Source organism: Canis lupus, chromosome 28 (assembly GCF_011100685.1).
Source record: "Canis lupus familiaris isolate Mischka breed German Shepherd chromosome 28, alternate assembly UU_Cfam_GSD_1.0, whole genome shotgun sequence".
In the NCBI taxonomy this organism is placed as follows: Eukaryota; Metazoa; Chordata; class Mammalia; order Carnivora; family Canidae; genus Canis; species Canis lupus.
In genome coordinates, this window is record NC_049249.1 from 13,622,898 (window position 1) to 13,646,539 (window position 23,642).

The 23,642-nt window shown below is 54.6% G+C and overlaps 1 protein-coding gene across 7 annotated transcripts in view; it reads left to right on the forward strand.

The window, feature by feature from the left end:
- The first annotated feature begins 623 nt into the window (after positions 1-623).
- Positions 624-23,642, forward strand: part of PAX2 (paired box 2) — an 86,251-nt gene continuing 63,232 nt past the window's right edge. Inside the window, exons 1-5 of one of the 7 annotated variants that reach the window (XM_038578534.1) lie at positions 624-797; positions 1,299-1,468; positions 7,147-7,257; positions 10,723-10,891; positions 11,716-11,913. In XM_038578534.1, the coding sequence (XP_038434462.1) occupies positions 1,423-1,468; positions 7,147-7,257; positions 10,723-10,891; positions 11,716-11,913 (524 nt within the window). In that variant the 5' untranslated portion in view covers positions 624-797; positions 1,299-1,422. The remainder of the gene's footprint in view (positions 798-1,298; positions 1,469-7,146; positions 7,258-10,722; positions 10,892-11,715; positions 11,914-23,642) is intronic. The other 6 variants (XM_038578535.1, XM_038578536.1, XM_038578537.1 and 3 more) reach the window with 6 other exon arrangements.

Below are 23,642 nucleotides of genomic sequence, written 5' to 3' on the forward strand. Positions count from 1 at the left end.
TCTCCCCCGTCTCAGCCAGCCCCACTCTCCCCGGTTTCCCCCTCTCCCCTCCGCTCCGGTCCTTTGTCTCCAGCAACTTCGCGGCGCCAAGCAGCTTGTCCCCCGCCTTGGCGGCCCTGCCCTTCGCTTCCCTGTTCGGTTGGCGGGGCTCCCCCTGCCTTACCCGCTCCCGGCTCTGGCGCGTTCTCCGCCTGCTCCTCACATCCACACCGCTGCTGGGAGAGGAGGAAGGGAGGGCGGGCGCGCCGCGGATGGATCCGACGGAGCAGATTTGGGGCTCGCTCGCAACTCCGGGAAAACTCGGCCCGCCGGGGTGCTCCCGCCCCTCTCCAACTCTTCCTCAGCGCTGCGGAGCTGCGCGCCCTCGCCCGCGTTTGGCCCCTTCCTTTCCGCGGACGTCGGCTGCGGCTCTTTCGCTCCCCGCTGGCCTGCCCGGCATCTGCAGTTGCGCTTCCCACCCTCCGCCCGGCACTCGGCTCCCTTACGGCTGCCCCCTGCTACCACCTGCCCCTTACTCCGCAGCCCCCTACGTCGCGGTGGCGGTGGCGGGGAGTGGCGGGGAGTGGCGGGGAGCGCCGGGGCGGTGCGGCGCTCGCCGGCACCGTATCCCTCCACCCCAGCCGGGTCAGGCTTCGGGCTCGGGGCCTGGCGGAGAAGAGGGTTAATCATTACTTCGCCACCCGCACAGCTTCACTCGCACTCTCTCACCCGGGCTTGGGGAGGAAGGGAAGAGGTAGTTGGCCGGATGGGGACCTCGGCTTCGCCTGAACCAGCCTCTTCGGGCCATCCAGAGACAGGTGTCTTCTTTCCCCCAGTACTCCTTTCATGTCCCCTTTCTTCCCCTCTTCTCTCCCCTCCTAACACGTCTCCCCTTCATCAGGCCCTCTCCCCACTGTCTCATCCCCGCTCTGGCTTTGGCAGGTTGACTGAAGGTCCTGGGAGGACCAACTTTCTTTGTTTGGAACCAGACTGGACGGGATTTCCTTTCCCGAGTCTCTGCGAACGGGCCAGCCTCCGCCCAACGGTTTTGGCAGACTGGCCCGAAGGGGACCGCGCCTGAGGCTACAATTAACCTGTTTGTTGGGGGGTAGGGGGTAGGACTTGAACGGATCCTCTAGCATCTGCGCTGACACAGCGGGGCGAGGGTGCGGGAAGAAGTGAGAATGGAGTGGCAGAAAAGACAGAGCAGAGTGGTAAACATGGACAGGGTGTCCTATAGTCAATAGAAGGGGGAAAAATCCTGAAAGGAAGGAACACAGGAAAGGAGGCAGCAAGGAATCCTCTTGTTTCCTTTACAGGATAGAAGTCGGATGGAAGCACCACCCCTTGCCCTGCCTAACCAGCCTAGGATCCTTCCTTCCCTCTTTGTGGAAGGATAAGGGTTCAGAAAACTGGGCACTTATTCCTTAATCTACCACAGAAATGTTTGGTTCTCAAAGTGCATTGGTCCATGGAGTAGGCAAGACAGGTAATCATGCCTATTTTACAGGTGAGAAAACTGAGGCTCAAAGAGGGAAAGGGACTGTGAATGTGGTGGCTGGGGCCCCTTCTCCTGGGTTGTGGGGCGAGTAGCCCCTTTAGCTGCGCAGAGGTCCGGGAGTGTCTGGGGAGGGGGGGGACAAGCTGCCTGCAGATCTGAGCTGGGAGTACCTCGGCCTCTGTGGGCCTCTGGCCTCCCACCCTCCGGCTTGTGCCCTGTTACACAGGGCCCTCCACTCCTACCCTGTAGACCAACTAGCCCAGTTTCTCCCGGTTTGACTATTTTTTCAGCTCCCCAATCGGGTGGCCCACCGGCGGCAGCCACCTGGCAGGCCCGTGCCGCTAAGAGGCCGCTTTGGTGGCCAAGTGGCTTGCATTGTCGTTTACCCTCAAAGGGGCTGCGAAGGGCCGGGCAGGTCGCTGGGACCTCTGGCGTGGAGCAGCCGGGTTAAAGGGGGAGGGGCCGGCGGGGGATAAAGGCGCAGCACGTGCGCCCGGCCTCCACAGGACCAACAGACCGAGCGGGCGGGGCCAGCCGGGAGGCGGCCTCCCCCCGGGCTTCACGCAGGGAGCCCAAATATTGGGAACAAAAGCGGGAAAAGAAGAGTGAGAGCAGGAGGGAGGGAGGGAGCAAGAGAGGGAGCGAGGAAGCAGAAATTAGGGGGTCTTAGATGAAAAAAAAAAAGAAAGTAGCTTTAGGGGGAATGTGCCGTGGAGTGTGAAATTGCAGCCCATGGTGCTCCATATTGTACCAGAAGCTCTTCCAAAAAAAAAAAAAAAAAAAAAAAAAAGCCATCCTCCAACGTGACCAGAGGGCTAGGAAGGGGGAGGGGCGGGGAGAGAATGGGGAGGAGGAGGGGAGAGGGCTGGGCGGGAGCCGGTCTGGCCGAGCTGAAGAGGGGCCCGGTGCTTGGGCGGGCTGTCTCGGCTCCGGTCGCGGAGAGTTGGGCCCCAGGGTGCGCCAGGACCCAGAGAGCGAGTGGGCTGTGGCCTTCCCGCACTTGGATTGTCAGTGAACTTTCTTTCTCTTGGCTTTTTTCTCTTTTCTGGTGGTAGTAGTGGTGACTTCCCAAACTGGCACTAATTCAGAAAAGAAGCTTGGCTGCAAAGCTGCTACTCTGCTCTACCTTCCTCTCTTCCCTCCGTTTCTGCTTCTCTTCCCTTCACACTAGTTTTTCCCCCCTTGGTTCTAAACAGCTTTTTCCCCCCTGAACTTTAATGCGTTTAATTTGGTCCGCGCTGTGGGGAGCATTTCCTAGGGAGATACATTTAATTTCGGAATTTCTAATCCCCTCCCTCAGAGGCCCAGTCCTGGCTCCCTTTGCCACTCCCCAGGAGGTGGAAGGAGCCCGAGGAGGAAGAGGACCCCATGCCAAGGGGGAGGAGCACAGCTCCCTCGCTGCCCCAGGCCCCCACCTCCCAGGCGCCTCCCCAAACTGTTTGAGGTTGGGGGGGGGTCTGGAGTTTGGGTTCTGGGCCTGGGCCCTGCCTGCAGTACAGTGGCAGCCACGCCTCTGCCTTTCCTCACCCCGACAGAAAGCTCTGGGCCAGGGAACGGGGAAACTGGAAAAGGAGCAGAAGGGTGGAGAGGAGAGCTGGTACAAGTGGGGGCAGCAGAAAGGGTCTACATGAACACTTCACTTCATGCACAATCTACCCAGAAATGCATCTGGTAGCTCTGAGCACTAGTCGTGCTTGGCTTGGCTTGGCTTGGGATGCCTGTGTATGTGTATATTTGGGGTGTGGGGGAGGAAGTCAACGGGGACCCTGTTTCTCCCACACCTACACCTGGCAGTGCAAGCCCTGGGCAGAGCAAGCCCTGGACAGCGCAAGAGTTAGGCCAGCTGCAGCTCAGCAGCCAGGAGGGAGGCAAGGGCTAGAGCACCGGGAGAGCCTGGCGGGGAATGGAGCGGAGACGGCGAAGGAACGGAGATCCACAAGGAAGATTTATTGGGCAGATCAGATGCACAGAGGCGGCTAATGAAGCAAATCCCGAGATGGGTATCAGAGCAACTCCCCAAAAGTTTATTTGCCTTTAAATTTCCGCAGGGAGGCGGGCGCCTTGTTTGAAGTGTAAATGCCCCTAGGTTGGGGGGTGGAAGGGCCGCTTTGAAAACACCAGAGAGAAAAGGTTCATTTAGAGGCAGACGGGAAAAGCAACCAACCCTGACAGGTCGGAGCCCGGGTTGTGTTTGGGGTTGGGTTGTTTTCTTTCTTTCTCTTTCTTTTCCTGTTTCCTCTACTTTCTTCTTCCCTTTTCCCCTTTCTTGCTTTTTTCTCCTCTACTAGATTGTATAGAAGAAAAGGAAGAACAGGAAAGGGAGCATCAAGAGGGAGAGGCCAGCGTCTGGAGAAAAATCTGTAGGCCAGCCCTGGAGCCATAGGAGAAGGCACAGCCTTGGCCAAAATGTTTCTAATCATCAGGGATCATTGCTCTTTAACTTTCTAGACTGGGGAATGGGCTGGAGTTGAGGAGAGCTGCCAGGGGCTGGCTTAGTGGGAGGGTGAATGTCCAGCTAGCGCAGTGCTGGGAAAGGGGTCCCAGAAACTGGAGGTGGGTGGGGTGGGAGTGATTCTGGAATCTCAGAGGCTACCTGGGAATTGGACTATCATGGGAGAGTCTTCTCTCCTCAGGGGGTACATGGGAAAGATAGATGTGTAAGTATAACTTCCAGCACACTTTGTGTATCAAGTCCCCAGAAGTTCCCTTTCACAAAATGTGAAATCCCTCTTGCCCAATACTTGATAATGCCTGTTGTCTGCATCCACATCTCTTCATAGTACGTGTAACACAGAGATATGTCTAGCTGGTTCTAGAAAAATCTGTGAGTCTATGTGTGTGTGGAGGTGTGGGGGGTGTTCTGGGCAGTCTTATTCCTCCAATAGTTCAGACTCCCCAAGACTTATTAACTTCCTGGACCAATATGGGGAGACCTGGGGCAAAGGGCTCCTTCATTTCTGAGCTCCTCTCAGTAAGGATCCTTCCTCTATCACCCTGTTTCCACCTCAGTCTTGGTTAATTACCTTCCTGAAGGAAGCCCAAGGCTGTACCAGGTAATACCACCTGAGAGCCGCTTTCTCCTAGGCCTGGGAGCCTTTCGCTTTAGGCTGCGAGGATCTGTATTTTCCTTTCTTTAGCTCCCCACACGAAGTTAGTGCGTGTACGTGGGGTTGTGAGGCCAAAGCAAACCCGGGAGCGCCATCTGCAGGTCTCTAGAGGAAGAGACTGACCTTCGGGGCTGGACCCTGCGCCTTCACCTTCCAGCCCAAGGGAACCAGCCCAGCCGCCCAAGGAAAGCGGGAGCGAAGGTTGAGAGGGAGGAGACTGGCGGGGAGGTTTTTTTTACCCCCTCCCAGAAGTTACTCTGCAGGTGGATTAAGCGGATCAGGCTCAGGAGGCTCCAGGAAGGGGGGCAAATGTCAGGATTCCAGCCGACTCAAACCCATAAGGAGTGGGAGGACCAGAATCCTGTGGGACTGAGCCTGGCTGGATCCCTGCCCGAAGATTAAGGGCACTCAGAACACCCGGGTGCAAGAGGCCCAGTAGGAGTCTCCTCCTGGCTGAGTGGGGCAGGGGCGGCCCCCATCCTGGCTGCTGCCTGGGCATCCACCAGCGGGACAGCGGCGCGAGTCTGCGGCTCTTTCGCGGGCACCAGGGTCTGCAGGCAGAGGCCAGAGGCGCCTGGAGACTGGGCAACCAGAGCGGAGCGCGGGGCTTCCCTGAGCCGCCCTTTCGCAGACCCAGGGAAGCGGGGGGAGGGAGCGAAGGAGGGGAGAGAGAGTTAAAACATCAGCTGAAGTGCCAAGATGATTTATGAGACGAGGGAAAATATTTCATAAAGATCTCCCGGATATTCTGTACTTAACCAGTTAGGAGACAAAGGGCTTCTCCTGCCTGGTGCGTATGAGCGGACCCGAGCGAGTGCGGACGAGGGCTGCGGAGGCTGGGCCAGAGGCTCTGGCAGGAGCGGGGCCGGGCCGAGCGCGCTGCGCCTCCTGCGCTAGCTCCGGAGCCGCCGAGCTGGCAGCGGGCGGCGCTCAGCCTCGTTCGCAGCCTCTTCTCCCCAGCCGGGAGTGCAAACCTCGTCTCCCGCGTCCTCTGCCGCCAGCGACCAGTCGCTCTGCACTGTCTCCTTCCCCAAGCCCTTCTCCCAGGCCATCCGAAGGCCCAGAAGCCAAGTCCCCGGGCTCTCCCACCGTCCGCTGGGTCCCACCGAGGCAGGTGGGTCCTCGCTGGAAGTCTCCAGCTCCATCCTAAACCGAGCGTTCTGGGCTGCCCAGAGCCGGATGGCCAAGGAGAAGAGGGAAGCCCTCCGCGCAGCCGCGCGTGGGATGAGAGAGGACAAACTGCCGGGCACTTTGCCCCGGAATGAGAATTGGGGGGTGCGTGGGTGGGGAGGTACCTCAGGAGGGAAAGGCGAAAGGGAAGGACCAGAGAGAGGAAGGAAGAATCAGGAAGGAACGGAAGGGAACTCAGGGCTGAGAGGAGGGGGGTTAAGACTAGGGATGCGGACCGGGCTTGGGGCCGCGTGGCCCACGCGGGCACTGGCCGGCGGATGGCAGGGCTGGGTGAGTTGGGACTGGGAGCCTGGCTTCGGAGAGCGGCGCTCCGCGGCACTCCGTCGTTGCCTGAATATTCATTAGACTGGCCGCTCTTTATCCTTATCTAACGTTTATCTTATCGGCGAGTTTCGTTTCTCTGTGTAGTTTTAATCCCGGGCTCCCCTTTCCCCTCCCCCTGGCCCGCTCCCCTCCCTCCCTCCCTCCCTCCCTCCCTCCCTCCCTCCCTCTCTCTCTCTCCCTTCGCCCGCCGCTCCCTCCCTCCCTCCCTCCTGTTCCCTCCTCCCCTCTCCTCCCCTCTCCGGCACCGGAGTGACAGGCGCGGGGCCCTCCTCGCCGAAGCTCGGGGCTCCGGCGCTGGCGAATCACAGAGTGGTGGAATCTATTGCCTTTGTCTGACAAGTCATCCATCTCCCAGCGCGGGGAGGGGGAGGGGGTCTGGAGGGGGCTTTGCAGCTTTTAGAGAGACACACACCGGGAGCCGAGGCTCCAGTCTCCGGCCGAGTCTTCTCGCAGCCGCAACCCACCTGGGGCCAGCCCAGTGCTGCCGGCGCTGCTCGGCTCCCTCCCTCCCTCCCTCCCTCCCGGCCCTTCGGCCGCGGCGGCGTGCGCCTGCCTTTTCCGGGGGCGGGGGCCCGGCTCACGCTCTCCCCTCCCGGAGGCGCCCGCTCGGACATCCCGAGGATTGCTACTTCTCTGCCAACTTCGCCAACTCACGGGCACTTGGAGCGGCCCGGCTCCCCGCCCGGCGCCCTCGGGCCGTCCCCGCTCCTCGCCCTCCCAGACCGCCGCCTCTCGGATGCCCGGGATCCCGGGGAGCGGAGCGAGCCGCCTCCCCCGCCCAGCCTCAGCCCTGGCCTGAGCCGCCGCGCACGCCATGCGCCCCCAGATCCCCCCGGCTCGGCCCGCCGCCCTGCGGCCGCTCTGCTGACCGCCCAGCCCCGCGCCCCGACGGTGGGAAGTTGCGGTCGCTGAGGTTGCAAGCTCCGATCCGCCCGGGAAGCGTCCCCGCGGGGAGCACAGCGCGGCGCCCCCCGCCCGCCCCGCCGCAGCCGGGCTCCCGCTCACCTCCCCCCCTCCCCAACGTCCCTCCCTTTTCTCCTCAAGTCCTGAAGTTGAGTTTGAGAGGCGACACGGCGGCGGCGGCCGCGCTGCTCCCGCTCCTCTGCCTCCCCATGGATATGCACTGCAAAGCAGACCCTTTCTCCGCGATGCACCGTGAGTACCGGCGCCCGGCTCCTGTCCCAGCTCGGGGCTCCCCATCCTAACCCTCTCCCGCCCTGTCCCGTCCCAGCGCGGCCCGGGGCCCCTGAAATCGGGTCCCATTTTGGAGACCGCACTGGCTTCTCCAGGCCCCCCCCCCCCCCCCCCGTTCGCTCTTCCTTTTCCACTTGTTCCCCTCTCTTCTTCAGTGTTTCTAAAGCCTCGGGTTTCTCTCTTTTGCCTTATGTCACCAATACTTCTCCCTCTACCTGCCTTCCTACCTTCCCTGGTGCCCATCACCTGTCTTCCTTCTTTCCACCTGCTCCTTCTTAGGTCATCATTCCACAGCCCCTGGCCCTCGCTCCAGCCATCCTACTCCCTTGTCACCCTCTTGCCCTGGGCTGGGAGAATAATTGGCAGGCAGTTTTGAGGGGTTTGTGTTGTGTTCTCTGTTCTCTCTCTTTCTCTCTCTGTGTCTCCCCCACCCTCCATTCATCTCTACCTTTCTCAAACTTAGAGAGTGGTCGTCCAGGAGGAGACTCCTAGCATGGGCAGCTTCGGTGTCAGGACAATCAGGCAGAAGAGTGTGGGGGTGGGGTGCCCCCATCTGACTCTCAGCTCCCAGCATCTTCAGGCCCTGGCAGCGCAGCCAGGGCTTCTTGTGAGGTGGTTTGTATTACTTCCTCTTCTTTTCTTTCCTACCTCCTTCCCTTCTCCTTCCCCTTCTCCTTGAGTTGGGACCCTGAGATTGGCAGGACATGGTGGTCATCTTTCTCTGCCTCTCCGTGGGAGATGCTCTAAAAACAAAGAGGGGTTCCAAGGAGAAATCAAGCTTCGTTTGCAGTTCTGGAGGCTCCTTGCCGGCCTCCCATTCCCTGGTGAAAATGGTCCACTGGCCAGTGGGTAGTCAAAGGGGAAAAAATAAGGAAGGAAGAAAGAACAAAAGGAAGGCAAACGCCAAAGCTAGGGAGAAAGGGAAGAGGAATCCAAAAAAGGGGAAGAAAAGAAAAGAAAACAGAAAGGATGCTACAGAGGAAAGACAAAGGGGAGAAAAAATGAAGAAGATACCAAAAGATGGAATTATTTTAATGAGATTTGAATTTATCTAATTCATATCATATGTCTTTAGCTTGGAGAACAATTCAGAGATTTTTTTGCAGGCTTCCCCCCCCCAGATAAATAGATTCTAATAAAAAAACTTCTCCTCTTCTGTAGATTAATAATTAAGGATGATTTGTAACTTTTCACAGGGAAACTTTTTTAGACCTGGCTTGGATCAGTACTCCGGACAAGAAAGCCAAGGAGGAAGAGCTCTGTTTTTCTCTAAGCATTTAATTAGTGTTATGGGGAGTGGGAAGGGGCTTTAAAAAATACTCCTGGGATAAAATATATTTTCCTAAATAATTTCCGGGCACAGGTAATCGGAGTCAGGGGCCTTGGGCCGCCGCGGGTCTCCGCGAGCTGAGCCAGAAATCCTGTCTCCTTTCTCGGAGCGAGTGGAACCCGGTCGACTCGCCGCCTCCGCCCAGCCGGCGGCTTCCCTGCCCCGCCGCCTCTGCTCTCGCTCCTTTCTCTGGCCAATTCCGCGGGGCATCTGCCGAGTCCCTGCCGCCCACTGGGTGTCACTTTGAAACCCAAAGGGAAGCAAGGAGAGCTGAAGGTGGTCGGAGGAAGGGAGAGACCGTGGCGCGGGCGGGCTGGCCAGCAAGCAGCCGCAGCCCGAGTCCGCGCTGGCGGCGGCCGTGGCGCATTCCAGGCCCGACTCCGCGGCGGCTCCCGGTCCCAGCCCTGGACTTCTACCGTGCCCCCTTTCCATCCCCTTCCTTTAGATTGGGGCCGGGGGGCCGGGCCCAGAGCCCGGGGAGGCTGAATTATTCATCTTTAATCTGCCCGCAGCTGCCGCCTTTTCATACGGGTAACGCGAGTTCTCCCGGGGCCTAAATTATTGATGGTCCGGGTTTGGAGGGAGGGGAGGGTGAGGAGTGGGGCTAGAGGTAGGGAGAGTAGCCGGAATGAGAGGCAAAAATAAAAGGTTCTAGCCTTCCCCAGCCTCCAGATCAGAAGCCTGTCCCCAGGGATTATACCGGCCCTTGCTCTCAGTACCCCTAGAAGGGGACGGGAAAGAAATGAGCAGAACGCAGATGTTCCCGCTTTCTCCGAAAGTCGCCTGAGGCTAGCAGTGCGGGGGCTGTAGGTTGCCGGCCAGGTCAGGCTGGCTGCTAGAACTCTCTGCGCTTGGATTGCTCAGTAACTGCGGCTGCGGGTTGATCGCTCTGGGTACAGGATTTCTAGACTGCTGTAGGCCATGGGGAATAGGGTGCCGTGCACTGTCCTCAGGCCTGGCATCCGGTGACCACTTGGGCTCCGAGGTTGGGGGGCTCCCCCGCTAGAGTCAGGTTGGAGACCCAGCGCCCTCCTCCTGGTCAGGAGAGCAAACACCTTTGCTTCGCAGTGTCCTGGGAGGCTGCCGAGGTCTAGGAGGTCAGAGGGATGGGAGCTGGCTCTGGCTGGCAGCACAGGATGCCCCGTGAGTCGTCAGCCCATCTGGGTGACCTGTACCATGCTACCTAGGCAAGGCAGTGGGTCCCAAGCCTGGCTCAAGGCGGCAGGCAGACGAGCCCCAGCAGCCTGCGTTCTCTGGCTGCTGCAGAACAGAACAGAGCGCCGTGCGGCTTTCCACTGCCTCCCTGGCTTTGAGCGCAGCAGACTCCGGGCCCCTGCAGTCTTCAGCCTTCCCTCCTCCATCTGGCTTTCTTTGAACTTTAGACACTAGGGAGACGAGTGGGAAATATGACCCCCAAATATCTAAAGATAGAAAACAAAGGAAAGGGAAAATCCCCATCAAAACCCAGAATAAAACAAAAACAAAAACACAGTGAAGGACGTAGGCACACTCCAACTCTGATTAAAAATAGATATAAGAGGTAGGGAGCAAAAAGGAGGGTGTCAGAGACTTAGCCCCTTTCTGTGCTCGGAGCCCTTTTGTTCCGAGTCAACCGGTCCCAGGCCCCCCAAAATCATCTGCCTCCAAGCGCTAGCACACACCAACGACTCCCCCTTGCTTGCGGCTCAGGCGGGATCCCGCTTCACGCTGCTTCTGTTCTCTGCTCCACCCTTCTTTTCCTTCTCCTACATTCTTTCCTGCCCGCATTAATCCCCCTTATGTCCTCTTCGCACCCTGCTTCTCCATTCCTTCTCTCACTTTCTCTCTTGAGAGGTACTGGTCTTAGAGCCGAGCTCTTCTCAGCTCTCTGCCCTGTGTCTGCGTTTCCGCGTCTCTACGGCCTGGGTTTCAATCCCCAATCCCCGCCGAGTGGTGCTCCGCAGACAGCAGACCGCTGCTCTGCCGAGAGTCCCCCATCAGGCCCCTCTGCCCTGCCTGCTCCCTTTGCACATCCTGGGCTGCGGACCCTGACTAATGGCTAATGGCCCGTCCCTGCTGTGTGTGGGGTGTTGTGTTTTTTTCTTGTCTCTCCCCAGCAGGGCACGGGGGTGTGAACCAGCTCGGGGGGGTGTTTGTGAACGGCCGGCCCCTGCCCGACGTGGTGAGGCAGCGCATCGTGGAGCTGGCCCACCAGGGCGTGCGGCCCTGCGACATATCCCGGCAGCTGCGCGTCAGCCACGGCTGTGTCAGCAAAATCCTGGGCAGGTGAGGGCCTCAGAGCTGCCCCTGGGAGTCGCCTTGCCTCCTTATCCCATGGCCCTGGGTCTCCAGACCGAGGACTTGGCTAAAAGTCCAGGACGCCAGTGGAAGAAGGGGTATCTAGATATGGGGTGGGAGGGTATCTAGAGAGTGGCTCCTTTTGGACAGGGTGCTCAGGTGGTGGCCAGGACCCCAGGAACAAGGGCGGAACAGGATCATTCAGCTCCTGCCCAGCCTTGAGCCTTGGGGTTCTTGTGAGCAGGCTGCCAGATACAAGACTTCAGAAAGGGAGGGACTCCTCTTCAAGCAGAGTTAATGCAGACAGTGGGGCGGGTGTTGGAGGAACAGGGTGGGGAGCATAAATGGGTCCCCAAGAGGAGAAAAAAGTCAGCACTGGGGAGGGTTGAGGAGGGTCCTGCTCCTGGTTCTCACCAGGGCTCTGTGCTCAGTAGGAAAGGGCTGGAGGTGGTGCCTCAGCCCTGGTGGGCCTGGAGGCCTGAAAGTGCGTTCTTCCTCCTATTCTTTAATGAAAGACTGGGATTTCAAACCCCCAGGGGCATGTATTCCCACTGGTGTGCTTGCAATCCCTGGCATGACTGTCTTCCTGGAGGGAGTGTCTCTCTCATCCTCCATTCTCCTCCTCATCCTGAAGCCCATCCCTCACCCTAGCCAAGCACCCTCCGGAAGCTGGCTCAGCCATGCTGAGTCTTTTCCCTCTACGAAGCTGCCCTGCCTCGGGTGGGAGAGTGGCTTTACTGCCCTGGAGCCTGCAGCCTCCCCGCCCCTGCCATGGCCTGTTCTCGCTGACCCCGCCGGCCTTCCCGGCGCAGGTACTATGAGACCGGCAGCATCAAGCCCGGAGTGATCGGAGGCTCCAAGCCCAAAGTGGCGACGCCTAAAGTGGTGGACAAGATTGCTGAATACAAGCGACAGAACCCAACTATGTTCGCCTGGGAGATCCGAGACCGGCTCCTGGCTGAGGGCATCTGCGACAATGACACAGTGCCCAGCGTCTCTTCCATCAACAGGTGAGCAAGCCACCCGGGACTATAGGGCAGCACTCCAACTCCCAGCTCCTGCCTATCAGGGTATCTCCCAGTTTGAGGTCTGTTCTTTCTCCAGCCTCTGCCCTGCCTCCAGGCTCTCAGCCCCCAGAGTCCTTTGGGCAGGGAGAGGGGACCTGGGAGGCAGAGAGATAGACAGACAGACAGAGCGGTCTCCAGCTCACGGCTGGGTATTCCTGCCAGGCTTCTCCCGCCGGCGTCCTGGAAATGAATCCAAGTGTTTGTGGTAATTAAGACTCCAAGATTACGTGCCTCAGTATCTAGAGACAATCACAGCCCGCAGCCTTTAAAATGACCAGTGTCTATTCATCGCTTCCAAACAGACTTCCCTTTCTAAAGGCATGCTCCCTTCCCCAGGGGCAGCCGCCTATCCTGGCTTCCCCACCCTCCCCACCAACTCCCACAAAGCTTGCATCCCAGGAGCCCTGTCCTTGCTAGGCAGCTCAGCACAAATTTCCGGTCTACATGCACGGGGATCCAGGCCTGCAGAGCAGTCGCCAACCACCAGCCGGCAATTGGCAGGAAGTAGAGAAACTGGACAAGGAGTGGGACACCAGGCAGGCAGGGAGAGCCCTGGACCTCGAGGTTCAACTTTAGGATGCTTAGGGCCAGGGGAAAAGTCTGCATGGATGAAAGGCTCAGTGACATGAGGATGGCATAGGCTGGAGTCAGCTCGACATATAATTGTGCAAGATAGTCTCCCAGTCCCCAAGTTACTCCAGCATGCTCTCTGGGAAAGTATACATGCACACTCCATGTATGTATACCACACCAGTGTGCAAATGGGGCTGTGTTGGGCACAACACATACAAACAGCAATTGGATGCAAGAACCCAGGATGGCTTCAACATCACAGAACTGTACAGTCTGACATCAACAGAGACCCTGTACAAGTTCCAGACAGCTTGGCCAGCCTTTCAACCCCTGTCCCCCATTTTAAGGCAGATTCCCAAATGAGAAGAAGGCTGAGGGTTTCATACCCTTGTTATTCTTTGTACTCTTCATAGACTCATTATCAGGACAACTAATAATTTGGATAGTGCCTTTTGCTGAAACTGGCATCACGTATCAAGTTTTTTTTTAATATTTTGCAAATGATATGGAATTATCCCAAATCATCCTGAAAACAGCAGGTAAAATTAGCTGGTAGAATGTACCTTGGCTAAAGAAGATTCCCTCTGCCACACTCGTGCTGTAACGTACTGCGAGGCGACCCCAGAAATTATCCCAGTGTGTGCCATCTGTATTAAAATGGTTATTCAGTTATGAACAGGGTAACATAATACTGATCAGCTAATTATACACCCTCCGAAAACCCTCCAGCTCCCTGGGCCTGGCTCGCTAGGTACTGAAAGCATAGCGGTTTGACATTCAGACACTTTCAGAAGGAGCTGGAGAAAGACTCCGGGTGGTTTGGGAGAGGAATGTGTCCTTTGCATTTAAAAGCCAGAGCAGACTGGGGAAGCTTTGGGGCTAGGGCAGGACTGGCCTTTTGGGAAGGGCTGGGGACAAAGCATTTGTTTTCTGAGTTATCTGGAGACTCAGCCCTTTGGCTGTCTGCTGGTCCTGGGAGTGAGTTGGAACAGAGATCTTGGGCGGAGAGCAGCCTGCTGAGGAGCGATGTTGCTGGGACTGGGTGCTGGTGTACTGGGGGACGTTCAAGAGAAATGCTTGTTGTCAGTGATAGGATTTGCAGGCCTTTAGAGGAACCCAAGACATGCACAGTTAAGGCAATTTGCTTTTCTTTTGGGTAGAGGGTTGGAGCAATCAAGGCACTTCTGGTGGCAGCATCCCTTGCCTACGACCCCATCTAGCACCCTGTCCCTCTTCCCCAACATATACCTTCAGTGGCTGAGGTGTTTTGGGCAGCTGGCTCATGCCAGAAAGCAGGGTAGAAGTGATCCCAGGATCAAGCTCAGAAGCTTTGGGGTGCACTCCCCAGAACTAGGAGAAAGTAGAGGAGCAAGGAGGAAAAGAGTGGGTTGAGAGTAGAAGAATGGCCTCAGCTTGATAGCACTGAGAGCTTGCAGAATCGGCTCAGCGTGGAGCCCTACCACCTGAGGGGCACCGCGGCTTCCTTTGGGCATGTAGAAATAGCTATCTGTGGGCAGGTGTTGCTGGAGATGGAGAGGGGTGGGAGGAGAAGAACAGGGAAGCCACTGGCAGCCTGGGCAGCCAGCCCTGCGTCTGCAGTTAGGCTTCCTGGTTTGTTTTGTCGTCAAGGAGTAAACAGGGTGTTTTCGATGACACTTTGGGACAGAAGCCTATCACGGTTCAAATCTGGGAAAGAATTCTGAGGGCTTCCCAGTGTGCTGCTGAGTTGGGGCTGGAAGGGTGCATGTAGGGCCCCATGTTCTCAGCTTCATCCTTGTAGGTGCTTTTCTCTAAAGGGGGAATGGTTTATCTGAGATTTGTTGTTTTACCCTGAAACATGATAAAGGCAGGATGTTTCTGCCAGTGTTGGAGGTATCAGGAACTTTGTGAATTTTCACTCACCATTGGAAGAGCCTGGAGATTTTCCTTTGTGCAGAAAGTGTGGTGCATAGGGGCACTGGTGGTTCTTGAGTTTAGAGTCTTACTGTTGGTGAGGTGCCCATTTGTCTTAGGTACTTTATAATCATTGTAAGTGTGTGCATGTCTGGTGATTGGCAAGACAGGAAGTCCACACATGCTCACCCACCTGAGCCAAATTGTGAGTTTTTTTAATCTTCTCCTCCTCAAAACAGATGCTGTCGCCGCACTTGAAATATGCTGTTATGGTTATAAACTAAATTGCTTTTCATGCTTTAAAATTGGTTTTGGTTTTCTCTGATCCTGTCGCGATAAAGGCTCAGACATTCAATCCACATACTCCACTGGCAAATCCTCAGAGAAATACCTCTCTGAGTCAGTAGAGTAGGTCAGAGAGGCCTCCCAAACCCACTCCAGCCCCCAGAGACCACTGTCAAAAATCCAGAGGGTTGACTAGATTGCTTAGCATGTGGAATTTATGTGACTCATTCTCAATATTGGGTTACTGATCACTGAGCATGGAGTTGCCAGCTCTTCAGCTTGTACACTGCCGCTGTAGAGGACGGATGTTTATAAACAGGTGACTTGAGATTGAAACCTGGTGTGGGAAATGGCCTAGGGGGGGAAGAGATGGAGCGAGATCCATGTTACCAAAGGGGGAGAAAATCACCTCATTATATCGCTGAGCAATTGACTAGGCAGGGAGGATTTTCCTGATTATATGCCAAAGTCTTCTGGCTTGGCTGTTGCTCTGTGCAGAGTATACAGCTCCTTTGAAAGAACAGGCTCGAACTCCAGGTAGAGTCTAGGGTTACGGAGGATCCCCTGAGGGTGCTCTCTTGGAATGAGCTGACAAAAAGGCCATTGCTCTCTTAACTTTTCCAGCCTGCCCTACACTCTTGGGATCAGGGCATTCCCTGCCCTTAGATCTTCAGAGTGGACTCTTCCAGAGTCAGTTTCTCACTGATCACCTGCTACCCACACTCTCTCTCAGCCCCTTTGGCTCTAAGTAAGCATGTTCATTTTCCTAGCGGTGGCAACAGTGGCTTCAAGGGGACAGCCGCAGCACTGTTCAGGGATTCCATCCTGTGTCATTTGCAGGCCTCATCAGAGGTCTGGTGGCTTTGAGGCAACAGTAGTGGGCCAGCTGTTCATTTGAAGACCTATCAGAAAGAAAAAAAAAGAAAGAAAAGAAAAACTGGAAATGCTGAAGACATGTTCAGGGCTGGAGTTTGTGTCTCTTTTTTTGAAATTCAGGTTCTAGAACATTGCACATTTGACTCATAGACTCTTAGAACCTGGCTTGGCCTGAGTCTGAGCCAGAAGGGCAGCTTTACTTGCCACATCTCCATACCCTTGTAGCTGTTTGGTAGTCAGGGCTGTTGGTCTCATGGCAAAGGGTCAAGGCAAGTTAGTGGGCTAAGAAGAAGACTTATGTCCTCAGAGGAGTAGGAGAAATAAGGACAGAGAACTTGCCTTTTGTGGCCCGGGGCCTTACCAGACTAGGGCCACAAATATGCCAGTTTCTGTCTGGGAAGCCTGTCCTTCTCCAGAGAGGGCTCTCCGCTGCTGAGATCACCCATAATTTGACTAACATGTGAAATAGGTCCAACTTTGATCTTTCTTTCTTTCTTTTTTTTTTTTAGATTTTATTTATTTATTTATTCATGAGAGACACTGAGTGAGGCAGAGACATAGGCAGAGGGAGAAGCAGGCTCCATGCAGGGAGCCTTATGTGGGACTTGATCCCAGGACCTCAGGATTATGCCCTGAGCCAAAGGCAGGTGCTCAACCACTAAGCTACCCATGCATCCCTGTTGATCTTATTTCTTAAGTGTGCTGGCGTGGTCCTCCTGAAAAGCTGTTTTTGTTCCTTTAGTTACTTTAGGCTTCCTGGCCAGCAGTTGTATTCGTCTGTTTCCCTTGTCGGTTGGTTCCGAGTGGGCTTTCAGGCCAGAGAATGGCCTTTAGGTGAGAGCAATGGCTGGTTGCCCTGGGTTCTTACCTCAGCTGGCAACTCCAGAGAAGAGAGAGACAGGCCCGGTTGTCCCTAAGGAGAACTCCAGGTAGGTTTTGGAGGGCGGTGCAAAGAAGAAAAGAGAGGGAAACTCCTCCTAACTAACTAAATAAATAGTGTCCCAACTATTTTGAGAAGTCAATAAAACCATCACATCAAATATGAAGAGGCATAAATCTTGTGTCGGCACAGGTAACCTACTCAATTGCTTTTATTATCGTTCAGGCTGCCTCCATTTATTACCGTCCACGACCTGGGCAAAGGAGGTTGCGTGGAGGGTGGTCTCCAGTGCAATCCTACACCCCGAGAGGCAACAATCAGCCCATAGAGCCAGGGATTTCGATGGGAGCTTGGGAAGGGCCCATCTGTCTGCATGAAAACCAATCAATAACTCTGTAACCAGAGCCCTTGTCACAGGGAAATGGACAACACAACAGTTCAATACAGGGGCCACAGGGGGAATTATCCAGTGGAGATGGGGCCAGGCAGGAGCAGCCCCTGGAGAAGGGAAACAGGGTGCCTGGAGAAAGAAGGTTGGGGAAGGATTGGGCTGTGGCAGGGCAGAGCAGCGGTGCTGCGTGCATATTGGCAGGAGGAGCAAATTATTGTGCAGAGTAGGTCCAGGGGATGAGAAGCACTGTTGGAAGTTGGTGTGGGAGGAAACAGTTGGGAAACTGGCTCATTCTGGTGCACGTGAGGATAGTGTGGTTGCATATGTGATGGCATGTACTTTCAGACTAGAACATTACCGCTTCCAGAGAAAGAGTGGCAGTGGTAGTAACTGGTAGAGAAGATGATCAATACCACCCCCCCCCACACACACACACACGCTACCAAGAGCCTGCACTCTGAGGAGGGGCTTGTTATGAACCCACATGGGATAGGGGTCCTGCTTCCCCATCTTGTCAGGGCGACTGAGAAAGGAACACGGTAAGCCAAGGGCTCCCCTGTCTGCTCCCAGTTCCCTGGATCTCCAGCTCTAGCTATTCAGTAACTTCCTCTCTTAGTTCTCAGATTTGTCTTGAGTCTCTCCTTGTTACTACCTGGAGTTAGAGGTCTCATAGTAAGAGGAAAGATGTATATGTATATGTATTTTTTCATTTCCTGTTTTTTTTTTTTTAGGATTTATTTATTTATTTGAGAGAGGGAGAGAGAACTCACACATGCCAGAGCCAGCATGTGGGGGGAGGGGCAGAGGGAGAAGGAAAGAATCCCAAGCAGACTCCTGCTAAGCACAGAGCCTGAAACAAAGGGGAGGGGGGCACTCTATCTCTCTATCTCACAACCCTAAGATTATGAGCAGAAATCAAGAGTTCGACGCTTAACTGATTGAGCCATGCAGACACCCCTTCACTTTCTGTTCTTTAAAATAGAGAGCAGTAAGGACGATCCTGGAGTCCCAGGATCAAGTCCCATATCAGGCTCCCCGATGGGAGCCTGCTTTTCTCTCTGCCTATGTCTCTGCCTCTTTCTCTCTGTGTCTCTCATGAATAAATAAGTAAAATCTTAAAAAAAAATTAAAAAGTGCAGTAAAGGGGTCTAAGCTGAGCTGCTACTTCTCTGAATCCCTGCTGCTACCCCCCCTATGCCCCCAGCCTGGTGTCCTGATTTTTTTTTAAGATTTTATTTATTTATTCATGAGAGAGAGAGAGAGAGAGACAGACAGAGACAGAGAGAGAGAGAGAGAGAGAGAGAGGCAGAGACACAGGCAGAGGGAGAAGCAGGCTCCATGCAGGGAGCCTGACATGGGACTCGATCCCAGGTCTCCAGGATCACACCCTGGGCTGCAGGCGGCGCTAAACTGCTGCACTACCGGGGCTACCCTGAGTTCAGATTCTTACAAGGGAAGCAGTCACAGGTACTGCTTTGGCCAGTGTAGCTCACCTAGCCATGCAGGTGAGTCTAGAAAAGAGAGAAGGGCCCCTGACAGATCTGAGGCATGGGAATCAGTATCTCACAACTAATGCCCAAATGACAAATGAAGTAAACAGGTGGGAAATTAAATCACATTGGGTTTATCTGTCTACCAGTAAGCCAGGGGGTTGAATGTTTTCCTCCTGTTGAACCTGTTGTTTTTGGTGCTGTCAAGGTGCGGCTTGAACATGCTTCACAATGGTTTTAGGCATAGAGGTTGACATCCTCAGTGAGTGTGGTTTTATATGTGTATACTGTGCCTGCTCTTTGGTACAAGGGCTCTGAGGCCAAGAGGAAAGGGAGGAAATTCCAAAGAATGTGTCCTGCAGTCACAGACAAAGACTGGACACCTTGTTCTTGGCCCATCAGGTCAATCAGGGAGGCAGTCATTGGGCCATTGGGTGATAACAGGGCTCCGCTGAAGATTCTTTGTTTCATAATTTGGGCAAACTGAGGTCAAATTTTCCTTCAATCTTTATTTGCACTGTAACATTCCACATTCCAGCTAGCCCCCCAAAAGAGGGGCTTGGCTGTAGTGATGTCTCCTTTGTATTAGAGAGCTGTGTAGTCAGCTGTCCATCTTCACTTCAACACTTGAGTCCGGCAGGACTAGGTAGGGACCAACTGCATAAACAGTTAAAAAGATGCTCTTCCCAGGGGGCCTCTTTCCTGTAGAGCTCTAGTGCAGAGACCCACCAAGGGGTGCAGGTCCCTCCAGCAGGAGGCGTGGCAGCAGCACGGGGAACACAGTCATTGGCAGAGTTCTCCCAAGGGCCAGTCTCCAAACCCTTCCCCAGGAACCCAAGTACCAGGGAAATAAGGAAGAGTTTATGTGTGAGAAACACATAACTGGGGGTTGGCGAGGCCTTGGAGACCAGGCAGTGCATGATGGCACCAGCAGATGCCTGGAGCCCCGAGGAGCTGTTGGGGGTAGGAAATAAGAGGAGAGTGAGTGACCTGGCATTGTAGGAGAAGGAGGAAGGCCTTGTGCTGTTCCTCCCATCCCCACCCCCACCGTGGGTAGGAGAAGAAGGTGTGTAGGAGGGAGGGAGGGAGGGAGATGGGAGAAGCCATAGGACCAGGTTCCTCTTGTAGCTTATCCTCAGCAATGACAAGAATAACCGGACTCATTCTTTTGGTTTTTGAGAGGTAACATAATAAGAAGATATTTTGTTTTTCATGTGAGAGTGAGAGAAACCAGGAGTTGTTGGCATTCTAGAAAGGTCAGGTTTATCATAGGGATGTAGAGGGAGGAAAGTAGGGCTGCAGAAGATGGGATGGTGTTGGTGAGAGCTGGATGAAAGGGCTGGAATATGCAGGCCCAGCCTACAGTCAGGAAGATTCAAGTTTTAAAAACCCTGTGCTTGGTCAAAGAAAACACAGCTTTAAGCCTGATTTGATCCCTGGGCCGTGTAACCAGACAGAGCTTTTCTTCTCTGTTTTAGACCAGAGCACTATCGATGCAGGTGCAGGGGTGCAGGTGATGCTTCCTGAGCTCCTTAGCCCACAGGCCCCTGAGGAAGACAAATGGAGGGGAGAGTCGGGTCTCTACAGTGAGGGCGAGGGAGGGTGAGGCACGAGTGGGAGGGGAGGATGGAAGTCTGAAGGAGGGCTGAAGAATGAGAAAGGAGGTGGGGAGGCCAAGGGGTGGAAGGGAGAGGCCTCTGAGCTGGCTTGGCTGGGTGAGAAGGGAGCAGTCCATGGCCAGAGGATAAAGCAGAGGGCTCCAGGAACTTGAAAAGGGGGTTGGATCCCTAGCATCTCAGCCAAGGGCCTCTGGTAGTGCTTAGAGGTGGTTGGAGGGAGCCTGAGCTCTGGGAGGCTGGTAGATCAGGCTGAGGGGGACCTCAGGAAGGTCGGCCAGGAAGGAGAAAGGTGGCAGAGCAGAGGAAGTGGCATGGGAGGTCAAGTCGCAGGAGCTGGGGCCCATGGCCACCTGTACCGGGCAGCACACCACACGGCAGGCTGGCCACGGCCGTGTAGCCACTGCGGTGTCGTTGCTGCAGCCTGGTCCCCAGCAGCAGGGAGGGTGGGAGAGAGGCCAAGAGGAAGGGGGGAGGTCCTCACTTCCTAAGTGTTCCAGATTTAGAGGGCCCCCAACTGGGAGCTTTTGGCCACTTTGCTCTGGACTTCCTCTTTTGCCTGCCTTCAGCCCTGCCTGGACTTCTCTGCAGTGAGCTCAGTCTGCAGCCATGCAGGAACAGAGGAAGCCAGAGGACGCCCTGGGCAGCTCCTGGCAGGAGTAGCACAAAGGCCCTATGACAGGGCAGCAGGCTGCAAGGGGCACGGTACCTACCTTGTAGGCATAGCAAGGTCAAGAAATCAGAGAGGAAGGCTTTATAGGTCTGGGAGAGAAAGGAGGAGGGCAGGAAGGGATGACAACAGTAGCCACAGAGCTTGAGCAAATGGGAGCAAGCACCAAGGCCGCTATCTCCTGCCTTAACTACTCCCGCTTGGCCTCAGGGTCTTTACTGGGCTGGTGGAGAAAGCTGCAGGAAAACCAGGTGCTTTGTATGCAGTATCTGGCTTGACAGGCCACAGAGACGGTCAGGGAAGAGACCTTTATTTTGCTTCTTATCTTGTGATTCTCTATCCTAATTCTAGAGGCCAGGATGGTGCCTGCCTCTATGTCATACCATACCACCTCTAAGTTGGTGACTATGCGTTGAGGGGGCCTCTGCATGACTCTGTTTTGAAACAGCCTGTGAACTCTGGAAAGAGTGTGTGGTATCTAGCTGAGCCTAGCGTGTGTGTCCTGGGAAGCTGTCTAAATGGTTCTGGTATTCCAGGGAGCTCTTAAAAGGAGTCAGTCTTGTCAAACAGGGGGCTGGTGGTTTGCTCTTCAGAGAGTTTCCAGCTGAAGGGATTGTTTGGTCAGAATGAAAGTCTCTGCCAACACTTGGGCCACCTGCCTATTTGGGATATTAGCAAATGTTATCTGGCAAGCGCGGGTTGAATGGACGATAGATCTCCTGATGGGTTGATGAGTGGGAGTCTGGTCAGGTACAAAGGGTCTCAACATAGTCTGTGTGTGTGAACATGTATTTTCTCTGCTAGAGATGAGGGTGTAGTGATTGGCTGGGTCATGGGTGTGTAACATGCCTACGAGGAGTACTGATGGCAGTGCTTGGTTTATGCCTGTCGAGATCATCAAAGGGAGTGTGTATTTAAGGAGGGACACAGGTCAAGTTGTTTATCTCTTTTTATCATCTGCAGAGAGGTTACATCCTCTCCTGCCCCCCTATCCCTTACATTTTTCCTTCCTCTCTCTCCTCCTCCGCCTCAGGTTAGCTGGTTTGGGTTAGGAGGCCAATCTCAGTAGACTCTAATTGAAGAGGGAAGAGAATGTGATAAGATAAGGAAGGCCATCCTTCCTCTGGGGACCAATATAGGTTTCATGTTCCCCCACTCCACTTGGCTTCTCTAGGGAGCTGACACCAGGGCAGGCAGCCTTCCCACAGACCGTGACTGTCTGGCTTCTGGGAGAGTCAGAGGAAATGAGGTACTCCTTGGGGTCAGGACTCAGGTTCCTTTCCCCATCACCATGGGTCTGGGTATGGGAACAGTCTAATGGAACCCCTGATGAGAGGGTAAAGAGATAGAAGAGAGACAGCCTAGACAGGAGGAAAGAAGTGAGAGCTGGAGGTAACTGACACAGGCCAGCTCCAGCTAAAGCCTGTTTTTTGGCCATAGAAGTGGACTGAGTATGTATGTTGGGAAGGGAGGTCTTTTTTTTCTTTTCTTTTTTTTTTTTTTTTAGGGAAGTGGCTCTGAAGCCTTTTGGCCAGTCTTCTGGACTGGGCACTCAGTTCTTTTCAGAGGATACAGCCCTGGTTTGGTCCAGCTCCCCCCTAAAAACAGTGGCCACCATCACTCTTACACCCCCTACCCTCCCGCCTTTTCCTCCTCCCTCACTTCCCCTTAGTTTGGCCCTGAGGATTGGGTAGTTCCTGGCTCCAGAGAGACAGCCTGGAGACTGCTTAGGAGATGACCTCCCAGGGTGGGTACAAAAAAGTTGAGAGAAATTCATTTCATGGCCAGTAGCTGCTTAGAAAAGGCGATTCCAGCATACGAATGTGATAAATGTTAACTGAGCATTAATCGCATTAAAGAGGGCCCTATAAACTTTTCATTTCTAATTAAATTTGTCCAGTGATGCTGCCCAAGCGAGTACTCTGGGCCTTTGTTTATGTGGAAAATTAAAATGCAAATACAATGGGATTTATTTCCAGGAGTGGAGTGATGGGCTGGCCCCTCTGGCTACTGGTCTCCAGGCCTCTCTGGCCAGGTAACTGCTTCTTTGGAAGTGCTGTCTCTTGGGACACATTCTAATGTGAAGGGAGAGGACAGAGTTCAAGGTCAAACAGAGTCAGAAATGAGGAGAGGGTGTGGAAAAAATTGAAGAGAGGGAGAACAAGATAGTAGATGACCCAGAAATCTAGGAAGGCATTGCTCTGGTCTCCCCCTGCCCCTGCTCCCTGCTGCCCCCTCCACTTCCAACTCACACCTCTAAGAGAAGAGAGTCCCAAAATCTCACTTGTGAGTAATGTCATCACAAGCCTCGGCTGCAGCTTGGAGATGAAGTGTGTGCGTGGGAGGGAGAATCTGGAGGAACCAGCCCTGCCAGGCATGCGTGGACCTCCTCCTAAAAGAACCAAGGGGTCATCTGCAGGGAGGGCCTGGGGCCTGGATTTATCTCTAGCAGTTTGAGGGGCTGCTGCTGTCCACATCGTGGTTTCACTGATCTCTTCTTGCCAGTGCCAAGCAGCACTGACATAGGGCAATGGAGCAGAGAGGCACAAACCGAGGACGCTGTGCAGGCACGCCCGCCTGCACGCAGGCTTCTCATGTGTAGGGAGAGCCAGTCACTCATAATGAATTCTAAACAAATGTCCCTTACAGGGAGTCCTTTAGTGCCATGATGCCTTGATAAAAAGCAGTAACCCTAAATACTGTTGAATGGGATAATCTAAAGTTCCTATTTACCAAAACATAAATTAAGTTGAATGGAGAGAAAACACGGGTCAGAAAAATCATGTGGGTAGATTAGTAGAGACACTGAAAGGTCGCCATGCTGCTCTATGGATAAGGAAGTTGTAAAGGGCATTAAAAAGTAGAGAGGGAAAGAAAATGGAAGTGGAGACATGATAAAAAGCAGAGCACTAAATCACAAATAGGGGTACACATACAAAGTCACAAACCAGATTTACGCCAAGCATTGCAAAATCTACAGCTTGGTCTGACAACACAT